We start from the raw sequence: 14,574 nt of genomic DNA on the forward strand, positions 1-14,574 counted from the left end.
TAGAAATCCAAGTATAAACTCAATTTATGATTTTTTCGAGTCCAGTTAACACATGTGTACAGAAAAGCACAAGTAAGTGAGAGCGGTAAAATCCAAGCCCAAGGCGTAACGGCACTTCAAATTTGACCCTGTCTTAAAAATTGATGAGACTGTTCATAAGCAGGCTGAATCTATGTGATAGACCCATTACTCCTATTAAGAGTATTTTTAAGCTGCTGTTTAAATAATTTGCCTTGTAACAACACCAGATTAACATAAGGTTGCCCAAGTTTTACCTTCTCGTTTTAAGAAAACTGTTATACTTTTATGGGTCTTACTGTATTCATTTTCATATCTTCTTTTAGTCTGCTCAAGAGCTTGANATTGAAGAATAAAAATACCTGGACGGATTGAAGGATAGAGAAGGATTGAAGAATAAAAATACCTGGACGGATTGAAGGATAGAGAAGGATTGAAGCATAAAAATACCTGGACGGGTTGAAGGATAGAGAAGGATTGAAGAATAAAAATACCTGGACGGATTGAAGTATAGAGAAGGATTGAAGCATAAAAATACCTGGACGGGTTGAAGGAAAGAGAAGGATTGAAGAATAAAAATACCTGGACGGATTGAAGGACAGCGAAGGATTGAAGAATAAAAATACCTGGACGGATTGAAGGATAGAGAAGGATTGAAGATTCAGTTTCTATAATGTAACGTGTACCTAGTCAGTACTTAGTAAACCATTATGTTGAAATTTATTACTCTACTGAATTTAAATCTTAACTTTTTAAATGCAAAAAGAATTTTTTTTGCATGAATGTAATTGTTCATGTACTCACGTAATATTTCTGAGTACAGATCCAAGAATTACCTGTACTGTATTTACGTAGATCATTAAATAGAATTGTACTGATGTGCTCTGTACAAGTGTACTGCTGTAAAATTGTTCCACAATCCTACTTACTCCTCTTGTAGAAACTTTGGCAGCTTAGATCGTCAGATCAATTTTAAGAAATGGATGCTTTCTGTGCTATTAAATCCTTCCTAATTGTTATTGATTATATTTTTTGTTTGTATAAAATCTCATTTCAAAAAGTATTTCAAAAAAAATTCAAATTGTAAATTATTTAAAACTTAGGTTATTTTCCATCATTGCAATTCCAAGGTGATTTTTTTGCAGGAAAAAAGAATTCAATTGTTTGTGTGAAGTCCTGGTTTTTAAAAGTGTCAATTGATTAAAAGATCCACTTCGACATTTGTAAAATACCTAGATTTCAAAATTTGCAATCTCAAATCATAAATTTCTTGGAAAACTAAGTTGTACATGCAAAATATTGGTGTTCCGTTTTACTTTGTACTGTACTGTACTGTACTGTACTTTACTGTACTATACTGTACTGTACTGTACTGTACTGTACTATTATAACCTGATCTTAAAATGATATTTATACAGATAGAAAAATTACAAAGTTTTTAAAACTGTAATTTCAGAATAAGCGTGTCAATTTTTTATTAATATTCTAAATCGCATTCCACGTATTTTATTTTTTATTGAATATAGTATTAAGCCTTAATATTGTAGTTATCATTGTTATCAGATATTGTATTATTGTATTAATCATTTTTATTTCAGATATTGTAAGATAAAAAATGGTGAAATGAAGAAGGTTATTTACAGGGACTGAAACCGTAATTTCAAGTGACCCTTCATCTAAGGATGACAATGTCCAATTTACAACGATATTCTTGAAAAAATATGGCAAATACCGGTGTTTTTCTGATGCAAAAGAATTATTTCCGTGAGTTCCACCATTGCATCTTAAAAACAGGAAATGTGCAAGTACTTTAATTTTGACCTTGAAACATAATTCATACTTGCTCAACAAAGGTTTGGCCATTGCCATTTCTGCATGGCGGGTTACTTGAAATTACCATAAGGTCTAAGACAATTTTAAAGTCGTCAATAAATTTACATTATTCCGGGTTATTTAGAATATCACGATAGCAAACATTTTTCAGTGGTTTCTTATTATCCATTCTGTACAACGAGGGAGGGAACCCCCGGACGCCATGAGCCTCTTCCACGCAGACACGAGCCTCCCAGATTTCTAGGTAGACCGAGCCTCCATAATGCAGACAGTGCCTCCACTATGTAGTGAACGAGCCTCTACCATACAGAACAGGTTTTTTTAAATCTTGGTTTGTATGTGTAAAGAAACATGTTAACAATTTCTTTGACATAGTGGTATGAGAGGTTACTCGAAGATGAGATTTACTCCTCAATTATTATAAATAGTTCCTAATTATGATTATAAATGATAAATATTTAGAGAAAAAAAATTTGAATTAAATTTCAATTAATCTTTTATAATCTTAAAAAGAGAATGCCTGTGAAGGTTCCCCATTATGGGGACGAGCACCGCATATTCCTTCAGGGGATCATGTGTAAAGGAGTTCTCAACTACAAGGTTAAATATAGTACAGGGTGTCCCATTAAATATGGGAATTAAGTGAAGACAATCGAGATCGTCTTTGTAAATATTTTCTTATTTAGTATTTGGATGCCTATTAGGAAAGATGTAATTCATTTGTTTTTCGTCTTTAAAAGTTGTGTTTTTTCAATTTTTTTAATGTTTTTATTGCACATATTTTTAAGTAGTAAACTGAACAAAATGAACAAAGATTAATTGTCCTTCACTGTTCGTCTTGAAGAAATTTTAAGGGCAAATCATACGGAGAATAACAAAACATCTTATTTGAGCTTTTTCATTGTGACTTCCAAAATGTCTTTTGAAAATAGGTATTAAAATGTTAAGGCTTTAAAAAAGACTCTATCAAAGTTCCTATGATTATTAGGACACCCTGTAGTTTAGATGTCGGAGCTTTTGGATCCCTCCAGACAGCGCAAATGCGCTTTTTTGTAGTTTTACAGAATAAGTTAATTTTTTCTGGATATCCACAATATATCACACATGACCCAACATCAATTATACTTTTAAAGAAAATAGAAATTTGGGGAAATCCCCAGATTCCCAGTTATTTGGATTCCCAAAATTTCCAGGTATTTGAGAAATTTCCAAAATAGCTAGCTGGACATTTGAGAAATTTCATCTAATCGAAAAACAAGCCACCCTCAGATTCTCCAAGCAGATTCCCGGGAATTTGAGGAAGTTCCCAGGTATTGGGATTCCACAAATGTCTGGATAATTGGGAATTTGAAAAATTTCCTTCAATCAAAAAATAAACCACCCTAAGATTCTCTGAGAAATTTGGGAAATTCCTCAGATTCCTAGGTATTTCAGGAATTCCCGAGATTCCTTAGGGCATTTGAGGGTGGCATATTTTTAAAATTGGAAATGTCCCAAATTACCTGTCATTTGGGAAATTTCCAAAACTTGTAGGTTATGCTAAGAGGGAATTTTGTTTCACACCTTTCTCTAATTTTTCAGTATTGTTCAGAATTTTATTTTGAAGATATATTTTTATATTAATGTAATATTGTTTAGCAAGTGAACAAACTTCTGGACTCTGCTTTAATGAACTGTCAGGTAAAAAATAATAATGATAAATAATAGTGATAATTATAGAAATTATATTATTACCGATTTTTTAATTAATTTACCTTTTTTTCGTAATGAGAATTTTTAAAAAGTCAGTTTTCAGTTTTTGAATTTTTTTCATTGTCTATATCATTCGTCCTTTCAACAGTTTAACTATTTTTATCACTGTTTTTTGGTTCTCAGTGACATAAAGTTTTAGGACAGAAATTTTATCTAAATTAAATCTAAAAAGGCGTGAACCTTCTCGATAAAGAGAAAATTTCTGCCCAAAAACTTTGTAACATTGCGAACCAAAATAATAGTGTTATAAAAAGTTATTATTTCTATATCTAATGTTACTTTTACATATTTTGTTCTTACATCATACGTCATTTAAATTCACATGTCTTCTTAAACTTGAGAGATTTTTTAACAAATGATACTGTTTTTGATAGTTTGATTGATTTATTGTTAGTGTATCGAATTATTGATTTATTGTTAGTTTATCGAATTATTGATTTATTGTTAGTTTATCGAATGTCAATTGATTAATTTATCGAGGATCACATAGATTAATGTTGGATAGTTTAACGGATTAATTGGTTGATTGAGTGCTGGTTGATTGAGTGTTGGTTGACTGAGTGTTTGGCTGATTGAGTGTTGGTTGATTGAGTGCTGGTTGATCGAGTGTTGGTTGATATAGTGTTTGGTTGATTCATTTTTTGAAGAATTGAAGAATTGATCAATCGTTTGATTAATTAAGTTGTTGATTGTTTAATCGACTGACATGTTGGTTGTTTGATTAGTTGATAGATTAGTGGATTAATTTATAAATAGATAAATAGTTTGATTGATTGATTGTCAGATTACTATCCCTGAGAACAAGGCTGAGAAGCAGAATCTGATGTTGAAGATCATTCAAGAGATCAACGACAGGATCTCAAACATTTCCCTCACCATCAGGTTCAAACTTTAAAGGGACTGATGACGTAGTTTCAAGTGAGCCTCCATTCAAAGAAAAGCAAGTGCAGATATCTTATCAATATTGTTGCGGATATCGTCGCTATTCTAGCTTTAACTTTTTTTTTAATTCTGACGATGTCCTCCTTAGTTTCTTTGGCAGAAATCCGCTGATCACTTTTATAAATAAACTTTTAAAATAATCAATTTTTAAAGTGTAACACCTGGACGAATCATTCAATCTTGATCAAATTGAAATACACTTGATATAGTCAAGACTTCAGTTGACTTGATTTGTGTCTTTGAGAGCAAATAGTTTATTTTCAAATCCAAGGAACTTAATTAAACTAATTAGTATTGTAAAAAAGATTATGATACAGTGGTCGGCGTTTTCATTAATGCAATGAAGACGACTTTTCTATTTAAGTTTTGATTTCTAACAAGCTTTTTTAAAACTGCAAGTTTACAAGTAAACAAAGAGAATTGCTGTTAATTGTCAGCTTCTCTGTTTCTATGTTCATGTGTATTCATGCTTTTTGAAAGCTCAAGAAATCAAAATTTAAATCTGAAATCGTGTTTATTGTAATGATATATACAACGACGACTGTAGGAAAGGAGTTGATGAGGATGACGGGACCAACTACTTCATGCTGGTCAACCTTTCTCACAGGAGATGTGGAGATTCAGACGAGCTAGCGAAAAGGGTAAATCATTAGTAAATGATAAATAAAGTATAATTAATAGATAATTGGAATATTAGATAGTTGATTAACTTAAGAACCTGACTCTTAGTATATTTCAATGCAATGAAAACGACTTTCTTTGATTTTAACAAAGCTCTCAGAAAAATCACATTAAACTATATAATTTTGAATGGAAAAAAAGTATAATAAGGGTTTTTTAGTGTTATAAATAAGGGGTCTATAAACCTAAAAACATATTGCAGAATTGAGATGGGATATGAAGTTCTTTATGTCGACTTAGTATCCTGTGCAGTTGTCAAGGATAAATATCCTTACTTAACTATGTTTTCAAGTCAATCAAGGAATAAAAATTCATTCTTTAAAAAGTGAATATTTGAAAATTGTCTTTTTACATATCAAAAACTAAGTTCGTTTCCTTTTTTACATGTAACTGCTTTCTTTTCTTGTCGTTTTTAAGCAGTTTTTAAAAATTTTTATTTTGATGGTTATCATATCATTAGAACTGACGAGGGTCAACCCAACCCGAAGTATACATTTTTTTAATTTGGAACTAACATCTACTTTAATAACTTTATTAGGTTTAGTCCTTCATCATCACAGAATTTTAAGATACTTTTGTTTTAACAGTTACAGGTTCAGTGGAGCGCTCATGAACTGGAATACTTCAGACTTATTGCAAAAGAGATTCTGGAAGACGACAATAAATCTGTTTCTAGCAGGTGATTTTCTACTACGTTTATTCAAAACCATCGACAATTCACGATACTATATTAAAACTTGTATCATCTATTTTGTTTAAGTAGAGAAGTCTATCAACAGGGTGAATTTATTTACCAAGGGGTTTTTATATTTTTTTCATAGATCTTTTTTTTTCCCAGCCAAAATCTTGATAAAAAAAATTTGGTTAGTTATATTGGCACTCACAGAGCGTCAAAACAAATCGGGTAAAATTGATTTATTTGTTTGTTAAATTATCGAAAATGGGATTTCAATCTAGAATTTGTTCATTTTCTCAACTTTTGTGAGGAAAAAATCTTTTTTGTCGGGAAAATATTTCTAACAGCTCAAGGGAAATTATTTAGATATTTTTGTATAATATCGTTATATTTTAGTTCCTGGACGGGAAGTGGTTTAAAATGGTGGACGCTGGAAGATTAACTCTAGGAGTTAAATTTGTTGGGGAGCTAGAGGATTGGATTAATGAGGTGAGGGAGGGTCACCTGTAGGATTGGATTAATGAGATGAGGGAGGATCACCTGTTGGATTGGGTTAATGAGATGAGGGAGAGTCACCTGTAGGATTGGGTTAATGAGATGAGGGAGGATCACCTGTAGGATTGGGTTAATGAGATGAGGGAGGATCACCTGTAGGATTGGGTTAATGAGATGAGGGAGGATCACCTGTAGGATTGGGTTAATGAGATGAGGGAGGGTCACCGGCCTGTAGGATTGGATTAATGAGTCTCCAATTTACATTAATCTCCCTCCCCCTGTCTCAGAAGCAATATGAAGGGAATTGTCAGAATAAACGCCTTTTTAAGAAACACAATAATATCTTCCTTATTATTAATCAGATAATGGTTCAAAGGGCTCTGTTGTGAATCGGACATTCCCCTCTTTTAAAAATTATATATCACTTGAAATTAAAATGACAAGCCCTTCATAAAACTCTTCTTGACCCTCACACCCCCTCGCCCCCCCCCCATCGCGGTCTGAAAAAACTTCCCGTAATTATACTATTCCAGGTTAAGACAATTAAGATAGATAGATAGTCACGAGAGGTTGCTTTTTCTCAGAAGGGGGGAGGGTCCATAGAAATTTAATGAGAAATTACCAGAATTTCTACAAAGGCGTTGGGAGGTGAGGTGTCGAAGTGTAAGATGTGCAGGAAGATTGCTATCAGAGGACTTGAGTGTCAGTGTCAACTAATTTATCACAGGTATTCAGACTTAAAGGGAGTGTACGCGTAATTTCAAGTCATTCTTTATGCAATGATGGCAATGCCCGGTTTTCAACGGTACCCATAAACCTTAATATATACAAAAATGTGGAAGATAACGTCGTTTTTCTAACTCGACAAGCATTTTTTACCGTCCATTGCTTTCTATAAGCAAGAAATGCGCAAATCATTTTTGAGTGAAACTGCAAATGAAAATAAATAGTTTGAATAAACAAAAACATTGATATTCAATTCATACTGTTTAGACCACGTTTTTGCAACCTGACGGCATAGACCTATAATATTTCAACTAATATTCTTCTAAATCGGTGGTCTTCAGTTTTAGATAACAAAGGTTTACTTATATAAGGTTGCAAACATTTACTTATAATGTTGCAAACATTTAGCCATTATTAATATCATTATAATTATNTCAGTACAGCTGTCAACAGTTTTATGTGCCAGACAAAGATATCAATAATAGTGATAATAAAATTATTATCTATCTTACAGTGAAATAAGTGCAATTTTTTGCTTAACACTTGTCATATTTGACACTTGTGACGTCATGTTTAATTGGACCATTTCTGTTGCCACCTATTGAGGCAACAACCCAACTTAAATCCATATTTACTAATACTATTCTTGGTTCCATTTTTTATATTACTTTTCCACTCTGAAGCCCTGTATTTTCCATTCCTATTTACATTAAACTTCTTTTCCCATATTTATCCTAAAACACACCTCATTCATTCTCCATAGTCCATATACCTAAGACTGACGAACACCAGCGTGCGTCCTAATTATCTAACTATCTTACGTAAGATATTTAGCGGTCAAACTAGGATGGACCTTCTTTATTCAAGAAACTTACTCAGCCCGTTCTCTCCCTAATAATGTATAAACAATGGCCTTACTTTGGAGGACGATAGTTTAGCCGCCAAATGTCCCAGTCTCACGCTAAATTCTTTTCTGGTAGATAGATAATTCATATGACCACAGTACGACCGCATTTAATTGACGTCATGTGGTCGACCACTGTAATGTTGTACAGAATGGCCACTGAGCCCGTTCTCTCCATAGAAAGTGGTCGTGCAGTTCACTTACTTTGGGGGAAGATATGTTGGCCGCTAGATGTCTCATGCTAAATTCTTATCTGATAGATAAAAAGAAGCACATTTGACGACCAATATAGGAGACGTCAAGTTGTCGACAAATGTAGTTTATGGAAGGAACGACCTCTAGCTAATAAAATATAAGAAATAAGACGACAACATTTGAAACATTCTCAATGCAGTAATGCACCTGGTTATTTTAACTATTGTTTTCTAATTTTGACTAATTGAACAGATTTTTCACTTTTTGAGATTTTTCCTAGTCTGAAAATCCAAACAATTTTACAGGGGTGTTTATTGAATTACATCGAGGGGAAATGAGTTTTCTCTGTGTTGATAAAATGGCTGGATAATAAATTGAACTTAATGACTATATTCAAAAAATATATACAGGCGATTAACTTTTTCACTTGCTATGAAAAAAAATAAAAAACTCCTAAACTCTGACACAATGAAATTGCTTTATTACTCTCATTTTGAATTTAGTTCAACATTTCTTATGCTAACTTCAAACAAACATATTGATAAGATGAATCATTGCAAAAGAAAGCTATTGGTCTATTGATGTGGTTAATTCGATTAAGTCACACAGCGGAAGCTTTTGAGCTTCAAACATACTCCTCTTCAGTAAATTAGAAATTTTTAATGATATAAAATTTGTATTTCAATTTAAAGGATTTCAATTACCCCCAACATTTAAAAAAGATTTCACAATGTCAAAAAATATCAAAAACTCAAATCATAGAAACAGAAATGATTTTTATATCCCTAGAGGTAAATCTACAAAACTGCTTCCTCCTCACAATTTGCCTAAAATATGAAAATAAACGACACTTTTCTAAACTTTCAAGTATTAATCTTATTTCGAATTTTTAGCAGAATTTAATTGAAGGTTTGTAAGCAGAACAAATGTATTAATTCTAACAAATGCTATGTTTCAAAAGAATCGAAGAAAGCAAAGACGATTTTTCAAAGAAAAGACTAAAAAGATTAAAAAGAGTAGAAGATATAATCAAACCTAAAGGATGTCAAAAATCGGCGCGAATTGAAAAGATGCTGAAAAATGCCCGTTTTGCGTAAAACACGTACATTTTCCATTAAGTCTGATTTTTTTTTTAAAATAACAAATAAATAAAAATAATTTTATTTCTAAAAGTTGTTAGTTCATCGTCGAACTTTTATTTCTTTTTTTATATTTTTTTAGAATTGGGGGAAATATTCCCGCAACCTCTATTTTTGGAGCTTTTCAAATATTTTCTCCTATAAAAATATTTTTTTTCCCCAATTCAGCGAGCAAAAGAAAAACCTGAAGTTAATTTCCAGTAGAAAATATATGTTTAAAGTCAGATTTAGTTATTTTCTCCTTTAAGACGTAACAATTAGAAGTAAAATTAGCAGCGATCGAATCCGACTTCTTTTAGGATTCAGGGTGATCCCCCTTTCATGTTTCGCGAACACCCCCTTTACTATAGTTTTGATTTTGTAGGGATGTGACGAGGTGGTGGACACTTCTGTAACAGTTTATCCTCAAGAGGTTAATTTTTATACTTAGATATGAATTTATTAGCGTAAAGTGAGACCCATCAAACTGTGGAATAATAGGCCGTCAAATTTTACTATTCTTTAAATTAAGCAGTGACGTCATATGAGGATTTATAGTGTCCATTGTTAGAGTGCCGTTATATGAGGATTTAGAACCGTTAATTGCTATAAGGGTCGTCTTTTCCTACATTGGAGCGCATCCAGAGTATCTAATCTTATAAAACAACCTTGGGTTTTTCAAAATCCTTTTTCGTAATTTGAAGAAATAAGTAATATAATTAATCAGACTGGAGCGCCGAAAAATCAGAAGAGGAAAAGAGAGGAAAACTTATCTGAAGGCAGGGTTTTATATATTGAAATCATTTAAATCTACTTCAACAATTTTTGTCGTGTGTAAAGTTTAAGAGGAAGTATTTTTTAAACTGGGGGGGGGGGGGCACATTTTTAATCTTTTTATTCTTAAAAATATATATCCCTGAGCAAAGGTGAGACTGAAACTAGTGAATCAGAATCCGATGATACTGATGCTAAACCTGAATATAATCTGTACAAAGAAGCTGGTTCCACTGAGTCAGAGGAAGAGGAGGAGGAAGACGACAACTAGAACTCATAATAGGGCGAAGGCATTTTAATGTGATAAGTAGTATGTACAAATATTTTTGTTTTTACCAGTTTTTTATCAATACCAGAAATACAGAAATAAAAAGAAAAATTATTGTGAGTGCGAAGTCTAAAAATAAATCGGTGGTTATTAGGAAATATCAAAGCCCAGTGTTAGAACGGATAAAGTTCAAAATGAAAAAGCCAAGAAATATATATTCAGGGTTATTTTGGCATTCCAAGGTGCAATGAACAAGAGATGGGCATCTTTTTTTTGAACGAACAACATTTTTTGTGAACATAGGAATCGTATAGAAAAAAAACATCAATTGACGAACGACTTTGATTGGTCTTGGAAATTTAAAAACTAACCATTTAAATCGTTAGAACCAGCTCATGATCGAAATCGATCATGTTCATGATCGATTTTTTTTAATGAATGAAAGAATTTTCCAAAAGATTTTCCCGCATTTTTTGAGTGAGTGAATATCTTAAGCGCCCAAAATAGCAAATTACTCTTAAAATATGTGAAAAATATTGCCACCTTAGAACTGTACTTTCAAATTTTTGTTAATTCATCTCGGGCACAAAAAATATTTACATATAAAAGGTTAGCAAGTAATTTAGAGTCAAGGATATCTCATCTTAGAAGAAATAACTGTTTCATCAAATACTATCATTTAGGGGTGTGCATTGGGCAATTTTGTGAAATTGTTCTGAAATCCGTTAACAGAATCATTTTTTTCTTATTAAAATGCATTTTTTTTACAAAAAGTGGCCCCCTCAGATTAGGTTTAAAAATAAAATATGTAAAAAATTTCTCCAACAGAAGTGAAAATCAAATTTTTAAAAGCCTTTGAAATGGGTAACAATAAAATCTATGTGAAAACTGGAGTAATATAAAGTGTTGAAAAAATTAAAAAGTTGGGCGAGCTATGGTCAAAAATGTTTTTCTCTTTCTACATTTTTTCATAACTCAAAAAATGTATTTTTGAACATTAAATCGGTCAATTCGAATTATTTTTTTATTTAGTAATTTAATATAAATTCGGGAAAACAACCCAGCTTAATAAATACCCATGTTTTGAATATCTGACTAACATTTTTTTTTGTATTAATGGTTTTTATCATTACAACCCACTTCAGGGAGCCATGTTTGATTTTTGTAAACATTTTATTTTAAAACATGTAAAAAAGAATTCCAAGTAGTAAAATTGTACACCCCTCCGTTCGTTTTGATGTCACTGTAATGTTACTAAAACTATGGGTTTCAATGCTGTAATAATTATAAACTTAATTTTAAGATAGCAAAGAATCATATTCAATTATAGCGTTGGTTAAAAACTTAAAATCTACAGTTAACTTTTGGGGGGATCTTAAAACGAGGGGAGGAAGGCCAACCAAATCAATTTCTCTTCCGAGCCACATTCTCCTCAATTTCGCGTCTGAGCCACCTCGAAATCCTCGTCCTTTCAATAATATAAGTGTCTAATTCTTCCAGATAAAACTATTTTTTAATAATTAAGCCACGTTAGGGCAAAAATCAAATTTTTGTAAATCGAAAAGAAAAGGTTCGATTGAATTACAGATATCAAATTTAATCTATATATAAATTCGGCTTGTCTGTCTGGGTGTCTTTCTGTTTGTTTGTGTCCAATAAACGGCTGAACCGATCGGGCCCAAATTTTGTTTAGGGCATCTCCATGGAAGGTTTGCGGCCATAGAGAATCGAATAAAAAGAGAGAAATTCTTGAAAATCCGCGAATTTTTTTTTTTTAATCCGCAAAATCTTTTTCTTCTTTGTTTTAACATGTAAACAAAAAACATGTTTACAATTTAAATAGAAGTCTAGTCTATATATAAATTTGGCTTGCCTGTCTGTTTGTTTGTATCCAATAAACGTCAAAACGGCTGAACCGATCGGGCCAAAATTTTTTGTGGGACATCACGTGACCACAGGGAAGTTTTATGAATGATAAAAAATTTTAGAAAATGTGTTTTAAAGGTTTTTAATTTTGTAAAAAAAAAGTTCTTGAAAATCCGCGAATTTTTTTTAAACATCCACAAAATCTTTTTCTTTGTTCTAAAATGTCAACCAAAAGAACTGCATGTTCACAATTTAAATAGAAGAAGCGCACTAAAAGCTTAGAAAGAAGGCCGGGCGCGAAGCGACTTTAATTTCTAGTGTTTTTAAGAATGTTCACCTTCTTTACGCGCATTTTCAGATATTCCTGGTGTAGAATGCCCACTTGTTTATGTTTATGCCCACTTCCACTAAACCCCACTATTTCTTAGGTCAGAGCATTGCAAATCAGTGCAGTACACAAAGCTTAGTTGAAGGTGCTTTATATATGTTTTTAATCAGCTTAAAAAGTTACTTTTTTTCCATTATAAGGCTGAAAAAGCCTCTTCTATATAGATAGCTTTTTGAACTTTTCATCGACAAGATTAAAATGAAATCTTAAATTATTCAAACATGAATCTTATTTTTTAAGAGTTACTGATAGGAACAAAATTATAAAATCAAACTGTAGAGAAGCTGAAATGGTTGCAAAGTTGTTTCAGACAATTTGCAAATATTAACACTTCTCCTTTTCTCATGATAGAGAAAAGTGGTTCAACCACATTAATGCGGCTCAACTACAATATAATTAATCAGACTGGAGCGCCGAAAAATCAATAATAATAATATTAATAATGATAATAAAAATGACACTCATTAAAAGAAACTAAGAAAATAACAATACCACTTATTATAACAGCTATACTAATAATATACCTATATACCTCCTAATGTGCCTGGAAAAGGGAGAGTATGGGTTTAATAGAATGTTGCCATCCTATGACAAATGGTTCCGTCAAAATGTGTAGATTTCTCCACATCTGGGATAAATGAGAGGTTAGTTTGACCCATCTCTCCCTTCCTTGGGTCACAGGTTTCATCTTCCGTCTTATCCCACTTCCGGGCTCTAGAGAAAAAAATACAGGGTCTCAAAAAGTACATAAATACCATGGCTGTCTCTTAAAATATGCAAAAACGGGGTATCAAAAATTACGAAAATACAGGGTTTCTCTAAAAATATGGAAATGCGAGCGTCTATAAACGTACGAAAATACCATGGGTTTCTCTAAAAGTAAGTAAATACAGGGTGTCTCCAAAAGTACGAAAATGCAGGTTGTCTCTAAAAATACGGAAATGCAAGGTGCCTCAAAAAGTACGGAAATACAGGGTGTATATAATAGTACGTAACTATCATGGGTGTTTCAAAAAGTACATAAGTACCATGGGTGTTTCAAAAAGTACAGAAATGCCATGGGTGTCTCTAAAAATACATAAATACCATGGGTGTCTCCAAAAGTACATAAATACCATGGGTGTCTCTAAAAGTACATAAATACCATGGGTGTCTCAAAAAGTACATAAATGCCATGGGTGTCTCAAGAAGTGCATAAATGCCATGGGTGTCTCTAAAAGTACATAAATACCATGGGTGTCTCAAAAAGTACATAAATACTATGGGTAAACCAAAAAGTACATAAACATCATGGGTGTCCCAAAAAGTACATAAATACCATGGGTGTCTATAAAAGTACATAAATACCATGGGTGTCTCTAAAAGTACATAAATACCATGGGTGTCTATAAAAGTACATAAATACCATGGGTGTCTCTAAAAGTACATAAATACCATGGGTGTCTATAAAAGGACATAAATACCATGGGTGTCTATAAAAGTACTGTCTAAAACAAAATTCGGTTTGAAACTGAGGCTTTGGTTTCAAATTTCTAGAAACTCCCTGTATTATGGGTAAGTGAAAATTAAACGATTTAATTTTTTTCCATCAAATTTTGCACAGGAGGTGAGTGGACTTAGAAAATGGTTAAAAAGCCGGTTTTAACACCCAGTTATGACACGACTATTGCAGAGTTTACTCTTCTTTAACAACTAGTTTTTGGGGTCTTAACATTTGTAGAGATTTTGATTTAAGAGGTTCAAAAAAATGGAGAATGTAAACAAACTGCAAAAATTTATATTTCATTTCATACTGGGTCTGATTTAGAAAAGTGGAAATTGCTGTTGAATGGAAGAACTAAATACACCATCAAACATTTTTCAAATTCTCACACTTTAAAGATGACCTGGCGATCCATATATATATATATATATATATATATATATATATATATACGG

At 32.2% G+C, this 14,574-nt stretch overlaps 2 protein-coding genes and 1 long non-coding RNA gene across 3 annotated transcripts in view; 2 read left to right on the forward strand and 1 right to left on the reverse strand.

Moving 5' to 3' along the window:
- Window positions 1–2,356: 2,356 nt before the first annotated feature.
- Window positions 2,357–5,927, forward strand: LOC111709605 (non-structural maintenance of chromosomes element 1 homolog). The gene is made up of 5 exons (XM_023483342.1): window positions 2,357–2,451; window positions 3,490–3,531; window positions 4,388–4,485; window positions 5,093–5,186; window positions 5,814–5,927. The coding sequence occupies exons 1-5, from the start codon at window positions 2,368–2,370 to the stop codon at window positions 5,907–5,909; spliced, it is 414 nt and encodes a 137-aa protein (XP_023339110.1). The 5' UTR covers window positions 2,357–2,367; the 3' UTR covers window positions 5,910–5,927.
- A 56-nt stretch (window positions 5,928–5,983) lies between these two features.
- On the forward strand, window positions 5,984–10,124 carry LOC111709606 (uncharacterized). Its single transcript, XR_002766895.1, has 5 exons — window positions 5,984–6,006; window positions 6,299–6,391; window positions 7,036–7,124; window positions 9,726–9,773; window positions 10,068–10,124. It is a non-coding gene; the product is annotated as an uncharacterized LOC111709606 (long non-coding RNA).
- Window positions 10,125–13,202: 3,078 nt separating this feature from the next.
- The window catches only part of LOC111709603 (aquaporin-9), a 10,652-nt gene continuing 9,280 nt past the window's right edge, over window positions 13,203–14,574 (reverse strand). Inside the window, exons 11-12 of the mRNA XM_023483340.1 lie at window positions 13,547–13,563; window positions 13,203–13,350 (exon numbers count right to left, since the gene is read on the reverse strand). Coding sequence (XP_023339108.1) covers window positions 13,203–13,350; window positions 13,547–13,563 — 165 coding nt within the window. The remainder of the gene's footprint in view (window positions 13,351–13,546; window positions 13,564–14,574) is intronic.

This window comes from Eurytemora carolleeae, unplaced genomic scaffold, assembly GCF_000591075.1.
Source record: "Eurytemora carolleeae unplaced genomic scaffold, Eaff_2.0 scaffold927, whole genome shotgun sequence".
NCBI classification, from domain to species: Eukaryota; Metazoa; Arthropoda; class Copepoda; order Calanoida; family Temoridae; genus Eurytemora; species Eurytemora carolleeae.

Coding starts and splice junctions, on each gene's coding strand:
- LOC111709605 (XM_023483342.1), top strand. CDS start 2,368: ATGCCTGTGAAGGTTCCCCATTATGGGGACGAGCACCGCATATTCCTT. Junction 3,532..4,387: donor CTGCTTTAATGAACTGTCAG/GTAAAAAATAAT, acceptor ATTGATTGTCAG/ATTACTATCCCTGAGAACAA. Junction 4,486..5,092: donor AACATTTCCCTCACCATCAG/GTTCAAACTTTA, acceptor CGACGACTGTAG/GAAAGGAGTTGATGAGGATG.